The sequence below is a fragment of the Daphnia carinata genome, chromosome 6 (assembly GCF_022539665.2).
Source record: "Daphnia carinata strain CSIRO-1 chromosome 6, CSIRO_AGI_Dcar_HiC_V3, whole genome shotgun sequence".
Lineage (NCBI taxonomy): Eukaryota > Metazoa > Arthropoda > Branchiopoda > Diplostraca > Daphniidae > Daphnia > Daphnia carinata.
Window position 1 is genome coordinate 6,682,620 of NC_081336.1, and position 17,435 is coordinate 6,700,054.

The 17,435-nt window shown below is 39.3% G+C and overlaps 5 protein-coding genes and 1 long non-coding RNA gene across 6 annotated transcripts; 2 read left to right on the forward strand and 4 right to left on the reverse strand.

Moving 5' to 3' along the window:
* The first annotated feature begins 57 nt into the window (after positions 1-57).
* Positions 58-1,264, forward strand: LOC130702378 (dephospho-CoA kinase-like). Its single transcript, XM_057524060.2, has 5 exons — positions 58-125; positions 325-413; positions 494-697; positions 762-849; positions 921-1,264. The coding sequence occupies exons 1-5, from the start codon at positions 103-105 to the stop codon at positions 1,222-1,224; spliced, it is 708 nt and encodes a 235-aa protein (XP_057380043.1). The 5' UTR covers positions 58-102; the 3' UTR covers positions 1,225-1,264.
* On the reverse strand, positions 410-927 carry LOC132088019 (uncharacterized). The gene is made up of 2 exons (XR_009421085.1): positions 789-927; positions 410-714 (listed from the first exon to the last, which is right to left on the reverse strand). It is a non-coding gene; the product is annotated as an uncharacterized LOC132088019 (long non-coding RNA).
* LOC130702365 (zinc finger CCCH domain-containing protein 10-like) lies at positions 1,265-2,960 on the reverse strand. Its single transcript, XM_057524048.1, has 2 exons — positions 2,802-2,960; positions 1,265-2,743 (listed from the first exon to the last, which is right to left on the reverse strand). Exons 1-2 carry the CDS (start codon positions 2,901-2,903, stop codon positions 1,556-1,558), a joined length of 1,290 nt encoding a protein of 429 aa, XP_057380031.1. The 5' UTR covers positions 2,904-2,960; the 3' UTR covers positions 1,265-1,555.
* A 292-nt stretch (positions 2,961-3,252) lies between these two features.
* LOC130702356 (protein SERAC1-like) lies at positions 3,253-6,355 on the reverse strand. The gene is made up of 13 exons (XM_057524035.2): positions 6,163-6,355; positions 5,771-6,096; positions 5,583-5,707; positions 5,405-5,521; positions 5,076-5,343; positions 4,819-5,006; positions 4,580-4,689; positions 4,319-4,420; positions 4,116-4,243; positions 3,897-4,055; positions 3,682-3,828; positions 3,531-3,600; positions 3,253-3,446 (listed from the first exon to the last, which is right to left on the reverse strand). Exons 1-13 carry the CDS (start codon positions 6,228-6,230, stop codon positions 3,359-3,361), a joined length of 1,896 nt encoding a protein of 631 aa, XP_057380018.1. The 5' UTR covers positions 6,231-6,355; the 3' UTR covers positions 3,253-3,358.
* Positions 6,356-6,359: 4 nt separating this feature from the next.
* Positions 6,360-7,462, reverse strand: LOC130702381 (exosome complex component CSL4-like). Its single transcript, XM_057524063.2, has 6 exons — positions 7,444-7,462; positions 7,288-7,350; positions 7,086-7,204; positions 6,932-7,001; positions 6,682-6,860; positions 6,360-6,605 (listed from the first exon to the last, which is right to left on the reverse strand). The coding sequence occupies exons 2-6, from the start codon at positions 7,343-7,345 to the stop codon at positions 6,393-6,395; spliced, it is 639 nt and encodes a 212-aa protein (XP_057380046.1). The 5' UTR covers positions 7,346-7,350; positions 7,444-7,462; the 3' UTR covers positions 6,360-6,392.
* Positions 7,463-7,646: 184 nt separating this feature from the next.
* Positions 7,647-11,399, forward strand: LOC130702370 (mitoferrin-1-like). The gene is made up of 6 exons (XM_057524053.2): positions 7,647-7,945; positions 8,746-9,016; positions 9,180-9,416; positions 9,494-9,555; positions 9,632-9,733; positions 9,803-11,399. Exons 1-6 carry the CDS (start codon positions 7,826-7,828, stop codon positions 10,130-10,132), a joined length of 1,122 nt encoding a protein of 373 aa, XP_057380036.1. The 5' UTR covers positions 7,647-7,825; the 3' UTR covers positions 10,133-11,399.
* The last annotated feature ends 6,036 nt before the right edge of the window (positions 11,400-17,435 follow it).

The window sequence follows — 17,435 nt, forward strand, 5'->3', positions numbered from 1 at the left end:
AAAAATCTGACCGGGAGGTGGCGAGAGCAGTGAAACAGAAAAAAAGGGCGATATTTTTTTTTATTTTTTGGGTAAAACGGATTGCCATAACAAGGGTTGAAAATGTTTCTAGTTGGTATCACAGGGTGAATATGAACAATTTACTATTTATTTCTGTAGAAAAACAATTGAACATGTTTTAGGTCTTCCACCTTTGTGTTTTTGCCATAGTTGTTTGTGGTGCAGTTAATCTACTAACTATGAAATTTGCTGAATTCTTATTTCTGAAAAGTTGCGTTAACTATGAAGGCATACACTTATAAAGGTAACTTGACACTATTGAAGGGGCATTGCAAGCGGAAAATCTACAACTGCCAAAATCTTCAAAGAAAATCAAGTTCCAGTTATTGATGCAGATGTCTTTGCTCGCCTTAGTAAAAATAAAAATCATACATTTAATTCAGCCATCAGTTTAAAATTTTATCATAAATGTTCTTGTGTAATTTCACTCTAGTTGTCCAACCTGGGCAGCAAGCTTGGAAGGAAATTCATGATGCTTTTGGAAATGAAGTTTTTCTTGAGGATGGTCAGTTAAACAGAGAGGCACTGGGCAAAATTATTTTTTCTGATATCGAAAGAAGAAAGGTTCTAAACAAAATAACTCACCCAAGAATCCAGAGACTGATGTTTTGGGCTGTTCTGAAATATTTCAAAAATGGCAAGTATCTGTTTAAACTAGAAATTTCCCATCATTATTTGATCTATCTAAATATTGATCTAAGGCCACAAATTTGTTGTACTTGACATACCACTTTTGTTTGAAACTGGAACATTACTGCCATTTCTTCATAAGATCATAACAGTATCTTGGTGAATTTACTTTACATATTCTAGCTGATGTACCTTTTCTTATAACGGCTGTTTTATCATTTTACGCAAAGTGACGAAAAGATTCAGCTGAAAAGATTGATGGAAAGGAATGCTTATGATGAAGAAGAGGCCAAGCGAAGAATTGCCTCACAGATGCCCCTTTCCGAAAAATGCCATCAATCACATTTTGTGGTCGACAATTCTGCGAGTACTGATGAGACTAGAAAGCAAGTGGAAAAAATTGTGTCTTACCTTCAGGCTTCTAATCATCACATTCAAGTCCGAATTTATTTGGGAATCTGCTTAACCATATTTTGTGGTCTGTGTGGCCTATTTTCTTTCTTAGGGTACAAACTGTTCACCTACAAATCATAATATATTGCAAAGGAAGTTAAATTAAAACTCCATAACAATATTTACTGAAAAGCCATTTCTTGATGCGTTCCATTTCTCTATTGCTAGCGATTTCCGTAAAAAGGGAAAGATATACAAGGTCAGAAGTTTAACTCGTCTTTCTATAAACAAAGTGGAAAACAACAATCATTATGGAGTTACACGGACATCTCGTAACAAAACCTGTTTTAGAAAATGAGTAAAAAAAAAACAAACTAAAAACGCATAACTTCCGGATTTCGGCGTCCTCGTGCGAAAGTATCAGCAGACTCGGAGGATTAAAAGTTATGAGAAGCATCACAATGACTACATTTCAACGAAACAAATCAGCTACGCCACAATGCGTAGACCTGAGTTCCGATGGCGCCAAGATACTTTGGGTCATGATTGGATAGGAAACAAGAGATCCTCCATTGGAAGCACTAAATGCCAATGCCGAATCCGAAAGATGTGGTCCTTGAAGCTGCAGCGCTGCTGCATTGATTGTAGGGGTCAACGTCACAGTCGCTGTAGCAGCTGAAAGCGTCGGATTTTGAGTGGCTAACGCAGTAGTCTGATTGATTGTGACCGGAGCAATGCCTAAAGTGGTGGCTATTGTCGTTGCCAATTGGGATGGTTGAGTCAAAGGAACTGAAGTAGCAAACGGTATGGAGGCAGTCAACGTTGGTTGCGACTGAGTGGTCACCAAAGCCTGTGCAGTTTGAACCGATGATAGCGAAGCCAGTGGGCCTAATGCTGTTACGGAGGTTGTAACTGGAACTGTGACAGAGCTGGGCAAGGTTACGGTTGGCAAAGTTACAGTAGCTATGCTGGTTGACGTTGAAAATTTTCCTTGAATTCGGAAATGAGCATTTTGCTCTAGTAAAAATTCGTTTGTCGCTAAAAGATCCCCAACTTGTTTTTTCAAATCCTCAACTTTTTTCCTTAATAATAAGTTTTCCTCATGAAGAACACATAACTCTAAATGGTTTGATCCAGTGGTATGCATACAAAATGAATGGGATTTTGCATGAAAGCTTATTGGTTTACAATTAGAACACAGGGGGGAAGGATTGCCAACCATCCTTTCTCCCATTCTGAAACCATATTCAAGCTTGTCAAGGTCTTCATTGTGCCGTCTTTTGGCATCAGGAATGTCAGATTCCTCTGTTTTGTTTTGGTAGCCTCTAGATTCAGGCAAATGTAGAAATTTGCATTTTTTCCCTCGTTGACACTCCCGCTTCAAGAAATCTTTGCAAAGTGGTACTTCCCTTTCAAAAATGCTCTCTTGATTTCCGTTGGAAGCAATAAGCTCAGCGTTGGGTTTTGGAAGTTCACCAGTGAGTTTGTAGTAGTCTTCATCTTGTCGTGATCGATGAACAAATTTGCAACTTAGCCTGGTACACACAGTATTTTGGAAATCATGGCAAAATACCATACCACCAGGTCGAAGTTGAATGATATCCTTGGGTTCTTCTTCACACCTAGGATGTTTGTATTTACAACGGTTGCCTCTGGTACACTAAAAAAAACATTTAAGTTCCTGAATAGATTTTAAATAATCTATAATAGCAAATTACCACATTCCGTAAATAATCTCGACAAACATCTTCGGACATTATGACATTCTCCTGCTGAATGAGCTGGGTTGATGAGTTAATTACGGCTTTGTATTCCTCCATTAGATGTAAAATAGATAATCGGGTTTGAGTAACATGCCTTACTATACTGCATGTGGCCTTGCAACCATGAAAAATACCAGCAGTACCAGAGGGTACTCTTCGCACGAAAGAGCTTGAGCTCCGTGTTAAGCTCTATAGATGGCGTTTCTATACTAACTCGCCAGCACACTCCACTATTTTTGCTCGTTCAATAGCGCCAATCAACAAAACCTCAAGTTACCACAGCACTCTGGCGGGCCAAACGGTCCAGTGCCGCCGCGTACTGGCTATTTGTACATCCCGCCATCTCTGGAGCTTAACTTGCATAGCTCAAGTTGTATAAACAGCTGGCCTGCGAACATAATTTATATTATTTGTCACGTTTTCAAATAGGATTGTTTAAAAATATAACTATCAAAACAAGAGAGAAAATAAAATAAAATAAAAAAAATATTATATAGCAGCTATATAATAATTCAGGTAGTTTGAACTAGGCTCTTTGGTGGAGAACCTTCTCTCACTCCAACAATTAGCTTGATGAGTCGTTGATAGATAAATGATTTTCTGGTAAAGAAAAAAAAACAGAAATCACAGTTTTAAGGCTAATTTTTTGTACAATAAGAAATCTAATCTGATAAACTGAAGTACCTATTGAGCGGTTTACAAATTTCATAGTGGTCTACAGGTATAAAGTGGACTTCGCCAGACGAAAGTAAATCTAGGAAATTAATAGATTGCTTTAGTAAAAAATAAAAAATAGCAATCTGTACAGTTCAAAAAAGCATCTCTTTGATAGTACCTGCAGAGTTTGGTTCCACAAATTTTACTTCAATTCCCCAGGGCTGTACTATCGTAGGTTTGGTTTCCACGACGCTCACAACCGCTATAGGGTAGTGTGACAACAAGTTTTTGAATTCCAAGTTCAGGTTACCTAGTACACTAGAGCCTGGAACTCAGAAGCTTAATGTGAGGGACAGAGGAAACTAGGAGTTACTTTATGGCTTTTTGTTTTACCTTTCCTCAATTCCTCAACTTCGACTGATGGAAGCAGAAGAAAACGCGCTGGAAGATTCAATGTAGCTACATTTGATCCATCGTGCGGGACGCTTAACATTAACAATGCTTTGGTATTCTTTACTAGATTTTGCAGTTCACAGTCAGATGATTTTGAAGCTGTTGAATAATGAAGATATTTGGAATCCCAACAAGTCATTTTGTAAAAACTGACCTTACCATTAACCAATAATTGTTTTAGCAGTATGCCTCCCATAGAATGTCCGATCCAGACAATAGGTCGCCGTCCTATTCCTGCGAGTTTTAGTGAGAGCAATACTTGATCTGCTCTCCAAGCGATTGTACTCCTATACCCATTCCATTTTTAAAAATTATTCCATCATTCCGTTCTTAACCATAAAACAAAAGAGCTGTTTGGTTACCTGCGGGCGTCATCAGGGCACCGACTTTTCCATTGTGATAACGAAGTCACGTAATCTATCCCTAAAATTCGAAGATTAGGGATGTCGGCGGGTAACCAATCTCTGGGAAAATAGTAAAATACATAAGTAATCGATTAGTATAACGTTAGCTTATACAACCTCTTTGATTCTTTGGTACTCTTAATGGCTTTAATGTTGAATGAGTTTTATCGAACGAAACAATAATAACGATCAATCGCCTCTGGCACTGCAGAACATTACCTTGGCCAACAATCGGTGTAATCGACATTTTTGCCGAGTAGGTCACTTTGACGCCAAGTCCATCCCACACCTCCAAGCAAACCGTGAACGAACACAACATCTAAATCCCACTTCATCGTCATTTGTTCCATGAACCAGAGCGAATGAAAACAAATCAATTGGAATATTAGAACTGAACATAAGGCAGATGGCGTCTAACTATAAAAGGCTAAGAAACAAACAAAAAAAGACAAGCTTACGCCTTGTCGAGCTTCAGATTTTCTTGTGTCGTCCGCTTCTTCGTATAAGGGATGCAACAAGTAAATCGATCTGTCATATACTCCATATTTGCGGTGATCCTGGTCCATATTCACTAAAGCCTTTCCAGCTGCTAAATTTAGGGAAGCATACTGAGAACCAAAAAATTCAGCCAATAGTCCTATCCAACCTATGTATTTTTTAAAAAGACATTACATTAGCTAATTCATGTTTAAATTAAACGTGATTTCCTATTTACCCGATTGAAAAATTTGATGGTGAAACTGTGGAAATAATGAGATATTTGCCACTATATTGGTACACAATGTTGTGAGAACTACTTCTTTGTCGAACGCATGTACAATGCGCCATAAAGTGAGAAGAAGACCATTCTGCACCATTAAATGTGAACACTCTGATGTGGCTGATAACTGTAACAAAGCTTGCAGATACAATTCTACAATCTGAATGATGCTTCTAGGATGAATGGTTCCAGCTATATCAGGATCCCATCTAAGATAATATTCCTAAAAATTTCAGAAACATCACATTATATAAATGCTATCATCTATTTATGACTTTACTCACATCATCTTTATGTTTGCCAGTAATTTGTTGGGCAATTCTCAAAAAATATGTAGCACAAGTCTGTTGATGAATTACCGGTATTTTCTTAAGAATGTTGTTCAGTGCATCTTCAATTGGCTGAAAAATAAGAAAATAGTTTTCAAAATTTGTAGAAGGTAATTTAAAATATTTTTCGAACCTCAGAGGTCAAAAGTAGGTAAGCTGGAGGTCGTAAAAACAAGTTTAGGTTTACATTTTTAGTGCGGGCTAATTTGACACTCAATTTGAAGCCACAGGCTTGAGCTATTTGCTGTGATAATCCAGCTGTTGATGAAAATCCCTTGTCATTAACTGAAACAGGAATTTTAGTAATTGATTATATAGTACCATTATAATTTGTAGTAGCTAAAGTTTTCAAAGCTTTAGAGTGTTCTTGAACATGAGGTGGAAGTTTTGAGTTAAGAATGCGTAAAAGGTGCCAAGGATTAGTATCAAGACCAAGAGATGCAGGTCCTTTCATCAGAGTCTCCATCAACTTTTCAACACCAATAAATTTTGAGATCACACCATTAATTTCAGCCTCTGCACTGGGTTGGGAAATGGTGATATAACAATCTCCTTTTTGTCGTTCTTTTTCAAGTGCTGAATCCGACAGTAGAGACGAGAAGCGGCGATTTAAGCAATGTATTTCATAGGCTAATACGGCACCACTCCTAAAAAAGAAATTAAAATATATATTATAACACAGAATTTTTAAAGTGACAAAAACTTCCACACACCCAAACAAGAAAGTGAGACTAAGGGATTTTGGTAAACTTTTCCATTTCACTTGACGATATTTCCGCATTTTAAAAATTGTTACATACTGAACACGTTCAATAATTTTAACTCGATTAAAACAGAGAATTGCAGTAAACAAACGTAGCACACGATTCAGAGAAAACAAAAGCAGTCGACAAGTTCGATTGATGAAGACTCTGTTGCCAACTCTCGTGTATTGAGCAAGCTATCAATTCGTTGCTTCTTTAATATTTTCGTTTGAAACTACTTCAGGAGAAACTTTAGCAACTTTGCGCATTTCTTTGACGTATGTTTTCGGGCATTGCATTTCTTGCCATCCAACCGGAATCATCGGTGTCCCTTCTTCACTGTAAGCTATGACAACACCTAATTCATTTTCTGCTGTGGATAGGACATAAGAATGGGCATCACCTAATGAAAGCTTTCAGTAATACACGAGAATAAAAATTCGATTAGCCTCACATATTTCACGAGTGTATAACGTTTGAAGGAATTACCACTCTGGCTAGGATGATGTCGTTAGGCCGGAAACACTTGTACATCTCAACCCTATCCTTTTCGGTAGCGCGAACATCTTCTTTTCTCAGCTGTCCTCTAAAAGGCTCTGCTAAAACAATATCCTTGACACACAAAATTGCACACCTGGCCCAGCGTGGATTGATCTGTGTTATTCTTGCTAACAAGAATGTGCAAAAGAAGTTTCAGGAGGGACACACAATAAGTAAAAAATATAAAAAATAAAGACACCTGTCACAATGTCACCAGCTGATGGAACAACTGTTTGTTCTTTGCCACTTCTGACTTCTACAAGGATTCTCTAGGAAGATATGTTCACCATTAATAAATTGTGGGATTAATAATCCTGTTTGATAGATTGAACAAAATAATGATAATGACTAACTTTATCAGGTTGTGAAGTTATTTTGACAACACCTGCCAAACAAGACATTATATAGCCTTGCCTAGTGTAGGTCCCACTTCCTCCGATGTATTTGTCTTCAGCAAGACATATTCTCTGTCCTATGAATAAGGCATGTTTAAAATTAAGTTGTTGTTGTTGGATCAAGATAGAAAATTACGAAAAACAGAATACCAATTGATACCTGGAGTAGAAATTATGCATTTGTTTGCAGTGTCTGTTGATGTCTCATATGAAGTCATGCTGTCTAAATAAGATGAACAGACATTTGTAACTAAAATAAACCAATAAATGCAGAGATTTTATAATCTATCACAATAAAAATAGTACCGTAACTCACACACGTGTTTTTCACGCTTTGATTCTTATGCCTAGAATGATTTGTAGCATTACAGTCGAATTCGTCTGCAGAAAGCGCGACATCTACTACGAGAAATCCTTACTTTTTCTTGGTAGAAAGTCAAAAACCGATTGGTTCGCGGCCTGCCCACGTGTTTCGCTGGGTAGGCAACGTCGCGTACTGTTGTTAGTGTCGTCTGCTTAGAGAATTCACTGCCCAACGAGTCGTATAGGATTGGGAGTGAAACAACGAATTAAGGAGCGTAGAAGAGGGACCATCAAAGGACTAGAAGAAGCTCATATCATTCGATCGTCTGCTCCCGATGACTAACCATAGAAGTTAATTTCATCCCGCTCATTCCAGTGTTCATCTTACGTGAAAAATGGCCGAATTTGATGAGTACGAATCTTTGCCTACCTCAAATTCCACCACACACATGATTGCAGGTTCCATGGCTGGAATTTTGGAACATTGTGTGATGTACCCAATCGACTCAGTTAAGGTAATTTCATTTAGCAAGGATTTTAATTCATTTTTTTTCTTTCCAGCTAAACATAATTGAGCTGTATATTCATAGTCTGTTATGCATACCATTGAAGATTGAACAAACTTATTTGCTTTGTAGGATTTCTATTGTAATAGTTAAATTAAAGTTAAAGTTTATAATTCATTTACAGTCATGGAAGTATTTTTCTTGCAAAAGTTTAATGCACACACACAAAAAATGAACTGCAAAATGAAGCATCATCTTAGTTTTTGTCGACGTCTAGCTTTCCGCATACCGAAGTTTCGATTGCCTTACGCTTTTGCGTATAGATGGAGACTATTGTTTACATTCACGAAATTCTACGAAGGTGCAAAAAAAAAAAATATTCGTTTCTCATTTCGTCGTACATTATAATACACTTTTCGTTATTAAAAATTGCACTAGAAAATAATTAACAAAGAATAAAATTGACAGTGAAAAGCTATCTTCTAAATTTTGGATTGATTAGTTTTTTCTTTTTCGTTCTTTTGAGGGTCATTATCTCAGATCGGGAAAGGGCTTGTAGCGAAGGATATAGCTTTATCTATGTGACCCGTGCCTCTGTCAAATATTTCGACAACAGCGTTTTCGCTTCAAGTTACAGCGTTAGTACGTCCAACGCCTGATAGCATATATGTGTTTGAGCTGCCCTTTTGTAGCGTGTAAAAAAAAAACGATAAAATGCTAGGAAAACCAAAAAACTTAAATATCCCAAAATTTTCTTGAATGTGACCTTTTTCGTTATTTGAATAACATTTGGTTTTTATCTCTTACAGACGCGTTTACAAAGTCTCGTAAGCGCCAATCGAAGCCTAGGATCGGTGCTCGTGACCATGATCAGGGACGAAGGAGCGATGAGACCCCTGCGTGGCATCGGGGCCACGGTAGCCGGTGCTGGACCAGCCCACGCTTTGTATTTTGCCGCATATGAGAAATTGAAAGTTGGTTTTACGTCGACCGGCTCGGCAAATCATAACTACTGGGCTCAAGGAGCAGCTGCCTCGGCTGCGACTGTAATCCACGATGGAATTATGACACCAGCGGAAGGTATCCATCATGCCCCCCAGCAGTTTCATGACTGCGATGAACCTGAAATTGCTTAGAGGTTTAGCGCTAATTTTATGAGAAATGAAAACGAAAAAAAGCCTGAGACGCATGGAAGACGTGATAGATGACATTTTCAATCCCGTTTCTTTTATTTCCTCCACAGTGGTGAAGCAACGATTACAGATGTACAACAGCCCTTTCCGATCCATAACTGAGTGTGCCATAAAAGTCTACCGCGCCGAAGGACTCGCCGCTTTCTACCGTTCATACGGCACGCAGCTTGCGATGAACGTACCGTTCCAATGCGTACACTTCATAGTTTACGAGGCTATGCAAAATGCCACCAACCCCGAGCGCACCTATAACCCTATGGGTCACGTCGTCTCCGGTGGAGTTTCAGGTTTGTTTCATATATCAAGAAATACAGAAGATAGATAACAAATACATATTTATTATTTTTTTTTTTTTAATACTTAGGAGCCCTAGCGGCAGCCATCACCACGCCGCTTGACGTCTGCAAGACTCTGCTGAATACTCAGGTGACACATTATCACTGTTTGTAAACGTTTTGGTTTTCCTTTTTTATGTGACGTCTCAATTTTTTGAATCCATTAGGAAGCGGAAGTTCTACATCGAGCGCAGAAGACCCAAATCAGTGGATTTTTCAACGCCGCCAAAATGGTTTATCGATTGGGCGGCTTGGGCGGCTTTTTCCAGGTAACATGGATGAAGTACGGATGTTATAGTAACGGCATTTTTCTTCAATTTTCTTTTCCTTGTTTCCAGGGTTTGCAAGCACGCGTACTATTCCAAGTACCCTCGACGGCCATTTGCTGGTCAGTTTATGAATTTTTCAAATACTTTTTGACTAAGAACGGCCTCACCGACGGCCGCGATGGTGATAAAGTGACGTACGAAAAGCCAGACACAAGAATGAGCGGAGGCTCAGCAGGTGCTTACCCGATCAACTCGTTGAACGACGTTTCATCAAACAGCGCGATCGTTGGTGGTGTGAGTTTGGGATCTGGTCACGTCCTAATGAAAGAGGACTTACTACCCACTGGATCCGCCGCAAGTTCGGCGCTATCAGCCGCTCGTGCCTTGGGTGCTGTGTGAACATTTTCACCACGTTTACACTTGACAATAACAACACAACAAAAAGTAGAATAAGAAATTCAAACAGACCGAGAAGCATCCCACTTTACCCAATCTCTAGGTATCCTTTTCGATTCTTTTCTCTATTCGAATCCCTTTAATTTTGGATCTTCCTTGAAGCCATTCCCCCCCCCCTTTATCACACATTCAGTTAATCAGTTCGTAGGATCACCTTCATCGTTATTCGTTTTTGCTTTTGGTCTATTCTCTTCGTTTTTTGCTGTTCTTCTAGGTTTTTAACTATTTCCGAAGCAGCTGTTGCCTCGGTGAGGTGATTAGCCTTCAGATGAGGCAATCCTTCAGATCTGAGTCTACTAGTCTGTGATGCAACTTTTCCTTTTTTGCGCGCTTAATTTTTGAGACGTAACCAGTAACCAACCAATACAGGGTCGTCCAAAAATTAAGCGAAGAAATTATCCCTATTTCTTTTTCCCCTCCCTTTTATCTGCCACTCCTACAATCTCTCTTCAAAATAACCTCAAGCCTTCCGTGCAGAAAGCAACGATAAAGCTATTTTCTATCACAGTGATAGTGTGTTCAAAAGAGAACTAAGCAAATTTCGAAGGAAAACTGAAAAAAAAATTTTTGGCCTAGAGAAACAACTGCCCAGAAGATGGAGCTTGAGTTCCAGAGTGAACCAAGTATGCCATCGTTAACTGGTGCGGATTTTTTTTTTCCTTTTTCGAGCCTTTAGATTCCAGATCTTTTCCCTTTTTGAACGTTATCCTTTTATTTGGGTTTTCTGGATCTTTTCTTTTTAAATAATTGTTTCTTCTTTTCCTCACATCCCAGATGATGTAGGAGAACGAGAGTAATTGAAACTTAAAAAAGAATCATAGATTTCGGGATTTACTTTATTGATACTGCAGACGGAATCATCTTTTTTTTCCCCTACGCCCTTAAGCCTACTGTTGCTCAATTATTTTCAATACCCAGTGACGGTTTACTAAAATTGGCGTTCATCAGAAGGTGGGGCATTTACGCGTAGTGTTGATGTAAATGTAAAAAAACAAAAAAAAAAAGAAAACTAGATAGCACAATCAGCCAAATAAATGAATCAACAAAAATAAAATCGATTTCTACTAATAAGGCTGGTTAGATAACTGTGTACTATTTTGGCTAGTTACCTACGCTCTACTACGTAATAAAGAAAATTACGGCCGCCCAAATGGCTCGTGTCGTATAAACGTTTGATTGTATCAATAAACATTTGATCCTTGGGACTGAACTTGTGTGTGTGTGTGTGTGACTCGTCTTTTTAATTCTATAAATATATATTTAAAAAAATAGTTACAACGTCGTAGGCGATGGCTGAAAAAAAAAGAACATTAAAAAATGCCATGCCCATAAAGCTGACGTGCCGTAAGCACGCAGTCGTCTCCGGTGTAACCCTGAGCGTGCCAACAGCAGGACGAGTTGCGTTCGGATGACGAGAACTTGCACTGGAACTCGTCTACGCCTGTTTAACCTTCAACGCCGACATGCCTGCGCCGAAGGCCGTGTATATACCTGTTATCCAACAGGGAATCTTGTACAACTTTTATAGTGATTTCTAGAAGAGCTGGCATATATGCGCAATCTCTCACATAGGGGCGGAAGGACGAGGAAAACAATCGCCTTCATCCAACTGATGATGTTCTTGAACAGAACGAGTAACGCATAGGACTTAGTTAAGGGCTCGCTAGTAAGGGCCATTAGGAGATAAACTGGTGACAGCTGTTGGCTGATTTTTTTTTTTGTGTTGGAAAAAAAAGGGAATCTGATAGTCACATGGTGATTTGTTTATTGTTTTCTCTTCCAGGAAACTTGCTGCAGAAAGCGTATTTTCATTGCCAATCAGGAATTTCTGGAACGAGCGACATTGGGGCGCTCACGAACGGAGCCGTTGCGCAACGTATGCCCGAATCGGGATTAAAGAGAGAAACGTTCATAATATTTCGACACCCATTTTTTTTTTAAGTTGTTGTTTAAATACAGGAATGACAAGCAAAAAAAAAAAATGTTAGCGAGAGAGAGTTGACCAATGAGACAAAGTAAGATGGTTCATCATTTCAAATCTCCGTCCGCCGATAAAAGTAAATTGTTTGGGGCGTTTAGCTTTCACAACTGCCGGAAAGCAAAGCAGATGCACGTGCAAATCGTTTTGGCTTTAGCCTATTTTTTTTTTTTTTGTAAGTCATTTGAAAAAAAATAAATATCAGTTTTACACAATAAAGGTGGAAAGAAAATGAGAAAGAGAGAGACAATTATCTTCACGAAGTTGCACGAAACTGTGTGTTTTGAAAGCTTTTTATCTATCGTGTTCATTGTTCAATTATACATGGTATTATTTTATTTTTAATCCTTTTTGTGCTTTTTGCCTATTGACTTTCTCGGACTTCATTTACATTCTACATCGCATTCACATTTTTTCGAAAATAAGACCGTCGTATGCGATCTGAAAGTGTGGCAAAAACGAACAAAAAAACATGTCGTCACCGTAGAAAGGGAGAGCGTTTTCTCTTCGACCCTTTTGTAATGCTTCACTTCCCAGTGGCTAAAATGCACTACAGACAAACATGTGGCCTCTAACTGGCCACGATTTTCAGTTCTCATTCTTGTGCCTCTTTTTTGTTTTTGAGCGTCGTTTTTTGTTTTCTCTGATTGCGCGATTTGTCTGAACAGCTAATGAATTATTGAACGAACGCGGTCCGTGTCAGTGGTAGCCGAGCATAACGACTGCAACTTAACACACTGACCGAAATTGATTAAAAACTCTACAATTACAAAACCAGGAACGGATATGAAATTTAAAAAAGAGACGACAACAAAAAATATGGTGGTCAGTGGAATTGACCATCAAAGCTCAAGACAAATTGCTGACAGTCCACTCTTTCACTCGTGACGTTCCAGTAGGCATGTGGTTGCCTAGTCATGATGGTCTGAACCGAACCGAACCAAACCGGACACGGGCCGAACCGGGAAAAAAAAGGAGGACTCGTGTTCAGTCTCGTGACCCTGTTACTTATGTTTTTTTTTTGTTTAAGTTTTAAGTGCTGTTCCGAATGATCGAGGGAATGAGGGGAGGAATGATCAGGAACTCGTCAAATGATGGCGAGTCGTTTGTGACGACAGGTCCTCGTAACCGCGTCAACCCATCAAGATAAGATGGCGTAAATTCTTATGAGTGCCCACTTTCTCGCTGGCGCAGGAAGAGCCGCCATCAGCTCCTATCAGCCGGGTCCGCTTTTGATCGTGTCATCACCAAACGAAAAAAGAGGTTGATCCTTCGGTGAAATCCGTAAGATTCGAGCGCATATTTCAGTTTGTAAAAAAAAAGAAAAGAAAATGGGGAAAAATAAATCAAACAAAAGCTTGCCAGTATAGGCAGACTGGCCAAGCAAAATAATAATTAAAAGAAAACCAGTTTGTTTTTTTAATGTTTTAAAATTGCTTTAAAAAAAAGCACGCATTATATCTAAGCAAACGGTTTCAGTATTTGTTGTTTTTCTCTCGTTTTCCTGGACTTTCTACGCGTTTTTTTTTGTCTTTCTTATATTATTCAACTGGCCGTTTTTTTTTGTGAAGGAAGAGGTGGGACACGCACAGTCAATAGGGAGATGTTCTTGTTTGGCTTTTTGTGCAAGTGAAAGTGGACGCGGCCGGGTTGTCGCAATCCGCCCGCCTCACAACCAAGTCGCCGCGTTTTCTTACATTGTCTGTATTTAGACGTCACGTTCATTTCCCTCTCTATTTTACCCAACATCTTTCTTTCCGCACGGCGCATTTCCCTCATCTCTCTTCCGAAAACGCAGATAAAAAAAAAAAAAAAATGAATACAGATGCTTTAGATTGCTGCAATATCCTAGACTCGTTTGGCGTAAAAGCGGACCTGCATTTCACGTCTGCCTTCCTTGAAACAGAAACGTTCGGGGTTTACGTAGCGGATGTTTGGAATTGCGAAATGGGGAAGACACGCAGATGTGAGAAGAGAAAAGATGCAAGACAGAAAAAAACACGCAGAGCTATGTCAAAAAGAGAGGATACATTCAAATAAAAGACGCATAGGTATCCCATCCAAAAATGGGCAGATATGGGGGGGAAAGTTGAATGCCTCAGGAGAGGAAGCTGAGAGTGACGCAACCTATTGACACATACAACAAAATCCGGGGTTATTAATCGTTGTTCTTTTTTTTTGTTTTTTTAATTCTCTTTTTTTTTCTTCATTTTTTCATCTGTCGCTCTCTCTCTCTCTCTCTCTCTCTACCGATAAGGAGGAACAGCGATGTCCATCATTTCTTATTGGACGCGGTACAATTAAAAACGGCGCGACCTCTGCGAGAGAAGTCGGTCAAAGTCAAGCGTTAGCCTCTCGGTCAAAGGTTTCACATTGGGAAATCAAGGTAAACCACCCAAAATTGGCAGTCCGTTTTGTTTGGTTCATTTCTGTGTGTGTGTGTGTGTGAAGTGTACACGCGGGCCTCCTTTCTCTTTTTATTTTCGCGCTTGACGCAAGTGGCCTGAAAGCGGCCGCGTTGCTGGGTTCCCTTCAGGACGCAGCTATTCAGGTTGAGATCCCGCAATCTCCGGGTATGTGCGGACCCGAGCACCGCTTCGCCTCTCATATTTATTATTAGCAAAGCGCTAAAAAGAACTTCTATATAGCCTCTAGAAATTGTAAGGCCGAGAGAGAGAGAGAGAAAGCGATGGTCACATAGTTCTCATGTCTGCCATAGAAACCCAAACTTTGATTCTATCATCCGTGATGAACGAGAAACGAACGAGAAAAAAAAAACAGCCGTCTCACCGGGTTTACAACGTTTGATATCTTTCCCCACTTTTATTTTCTAAATAGCAGGAACGTGTTTGGGATTAATTGGATTTATTTGATTTTTATGTTGTTGTTGTTGACCGTCTCGGGCGTTGACAAACTGCATAGACAGTTGGCAACTTTCACTTGCTGAACTTCGCTTCGGAATGGGAAAGAGAGAACAGTCACACACACGCGCACACACATCAGCAATGCCTCGGCTTACTGTCTGCCCGACTTTTGTCGAAAATGAGAATTGTCGTATATATTTACACGTGTGTGATACAGCTAGATTAAGCTGGACCCTGACCAGTTCCAATTCCCATATACGTATTTCTTTTTTTTTTTTTCAAAAAGATTAATACAACCTATAGAGTTAAAGAAGCAAAATGCAATAAGAAATCAACGAGTATAGGGTCATAATAACAAAAGGCCCACACAAAATGAAAAGAATTTTCCAAACTATTTCGGTTTTGGTTTTTCTTTTTATTGTCTATAGTATAAGTACTGTGTGTGTAAGAAAAACAACAGCTTCAAAATACAGGTATATATTTAACAGTTCGCTAACCGGACCCCTAGTACAGGCTATATTACATCGTATAGAAAGTAAAAGGGAATTTTTATTTCTTTTTTTTTTTTTTTTTACAGAAAGAGGGGGAGGGAATCGGTTCCACGCACAGGTGCGCCTGAGGAGGTGTGTGTGTATACACGAGCTCGCACAGGTCTTTGAGCGTGTGTGTGTGTGTAGAGAGAGAGGAACAAGAAGAGAGAGTGAGTGAGAGAGAGAGACAACTTTCTCGATGGCTTTTCAGTCAAGGTTACGTAAACCTACATTCGTGGGAATATGGAGAATGTGGAGAATTTCGAAGCTCGGGCGCGCTATCGTTTCGATTTTTTTTTTCTTCTTCGGACGATTCGTGAGTTTTAATAGACAGCGGGAAACAATAATAAGTCCCGCCAACAGCTTCCCGTTCATCCTCTTCTCATTTTTTTAAAATAATGTTTATTGCTTGAGCAGCGAGCACATCGAGAACTTGGAGATCTCAACAGGGAAAATCAAACGATCAATTAGATGTGGAAGACGGGAGTTGAGCTTTTCTGTTATCGTCATCATTGGTACATTCTCACGTGTTCGATTTGAACTATTGCCGGTATTTCACGCTACACTCTCAAGTCGTTCTTAAAGTTAAATTGATGTTAATAAATGTATTTCATTTTCCATCGTTTTTCTTTCGTTATCAAAAAAGGCAAACGGATGCTAAGCAAAATGTTTGAGGAAAGCCTATCGCTGCCTTGGAATTAAATTAAGACTCGGAGGAGTCAAAACACCAAAGATATTTTTGTTTTGTGTTTTTTGTTTAAACTCGGAAAATGTTCGGTAGATAAACGAAAACGCCGCGCGAGCGATGCATGTTAACCTTGGCCTATAGCCGGAAGCTAGCAGATCCGCCTGCCGCTCCATCCATGCATCCCCCACCTTTACCATGAGCTTCTACATTTTGTCTTTCCACCTGCTTCGTTTTCTGTCCCTCTTTACTTCGTGTTTCACCTCGTCTTCCCTCTGTACTTATCTGTTATTATTTCAGTGGGAGAATAAAAAAAATGAACAGAGGGTAGAAAACGAAATTTGAGGTCTTTAACTCTTCTTACTCCGATGTGAATGGCCCAGTACGTTCCTTAACTCCAAGCCACTTGTCGTGCGACAGGATCATTTCTTTTTTTTTTTTTTTTTTTATTATCCCGAAATTAAAGGGGGAAAAAATGCCACCGATGTGGACGAAATAATAAAATTTGACGTCCCTCCTACCCCCCCCCGGATGTAACGCAATCCATCGAGCACATCGTCAAGGCATCTGCCAGATCGTATAAACAAAAAATTGTACGTTAGATTGTTTGGCAGGCATCCTTTTGGTTACATAACATCTGGTAGAAATCCTTTCGAAAAACTTTCATGTGCATATGTTCTCCATTTTTTTTTTGCGAGGCTTAAATGGATCAGATGGCTGGGTCCTCGATATTGCACCACGTTGCAGTTAAACGAAGGCCATAGTACTAAAAAAAAAGGGGGCTTCGCAATTGCATATTCCAGAAAAAATATATCCTTTGCGTTCAACAGTGTCAGTTTCACAACAACTTCCCCTTTCGCTTTAAAGATTACCTACCTACACGTAACTGCTGCGGCCATTTTCTCTTGTTCCTATTACGAGCGAATGAGTTTTATGGATCTTTTGAAAACACACAGCCAAGTTCGAAAATAGAAATGATTTAGGTCGCTCTCTATGTCCCTACCTGTTTTTATTTTAGTTTTCACATCATTTTTTAAAGATTTGTGTGCCATGTTGCCTCTAGTTGTGTTTTCAAACTAATGATTATCGTTTTGATTGACATCTTCGAAGTTTTCCCTTTTCTTTTTCTATTCGTCTAGATCGTTCACATGAAGACCTTGGTGCTAAATAAAACGTTTGGCGACTTCGC

Excerpts from the sequence above, each read along its gene's own strand:
- LOC130702378 (XM_057524060.2), top strand. The coding sequence starts at position 103 with ATGTTTCTAGTTGGTATCACAGG. Across the intron at positions 414-493 it reads AGATGTCTTTGCTCGCCTTA|TTGTCCAACCTGGGCAGCAA; the intron begins GTAAAAATAAAA and ends ATTTCACTCTAG. Across the intron at positions 698-761 it reads TCTGAAATATTTCAAAAATG|GCCACAAATTTGTTGTACTT; the intron begins GCAAGTATCTGT and ends TATTGATCTAAG.
- LOC130702365 (XM_057524048.1), bottom strand. The coding sequence starts at position 2,903 with ATGGAGGAATACAAAGCCGTAATTAACTCATCAACCCAGCTCATTCAG. Across the intron at positions 2,744-2,801 it reads GAGATTATTTACGGAATGTG|TGTACCAGAGGCAACCGTTG; the intron begins GTAATTTGCTAT and ends TGTTTTTTTTAG.
- LOC130702356 (XM_057524035.2), bottom strand. The coding sequence starts at position 6,230 with ATGCGGAAATATCGTCAAGTGAAATGGAAAAGTTTACCAAAATCCCTT. Across the intron at positions 5,708-5,770 it reads AGCTACTACAAATTATAATG|CTGGATTATCACAGCAAATA; the intron begins GTACTATATAAT and ends TTTCATCAACAG. Across the intron at positions 5,007-5,075 it reads CCATCAAATTTTTCAATCGG|GTTGGATAGGACTATTGGCT; the intron begins GTAAATAGGAAA and ends AAAAATACATAG.
- LOC130702381 (XM_057524063.2), bottom strand. The coding sequence starts at position 7,345 with ATGACTTCATATGAGACATCAACAGACACTGCAAACAAATGCATAATT. Across the intron at positions 7,205-7,287 it reads ATGCATAATTTCTACTCCAG|GACAGAGAATATGTCTTGCT; the intron begins GTATCAATTGGT and ends CCTTATTCATAG. Across the intron at positions 6,606-6,681 it reads ACATCATCCTAGCCAGAGTG|CTTTCATTAGGTGATGCCCA; the intron begins GTAATTCCTTCA and ends TATTACTGAAAG.
- LOC130702370 (XM_057524053.2), top strand. The coding sequence starts at position 7,826 with ATGGCCGAATTTGATGAGTACGAATCTTTGCCTACCTCAAATTCCACC. Across the intron at positions 9,417-9,493 it reads CGTCTCCGGTGGAGTTTCAG|GAGCCCTAGCGGCAGCCATC; the intron begins GTTTGTTTCATA and ends TTTAATACTTAG. Across the intron at positions 9,734-9,802 it reads GCTTGGGCGGCTTTTTCCAG|GGTTTGCAAGCACGCGTACT; the intron begins GTAACATGGATG and ends CCTTGTTTCCAG.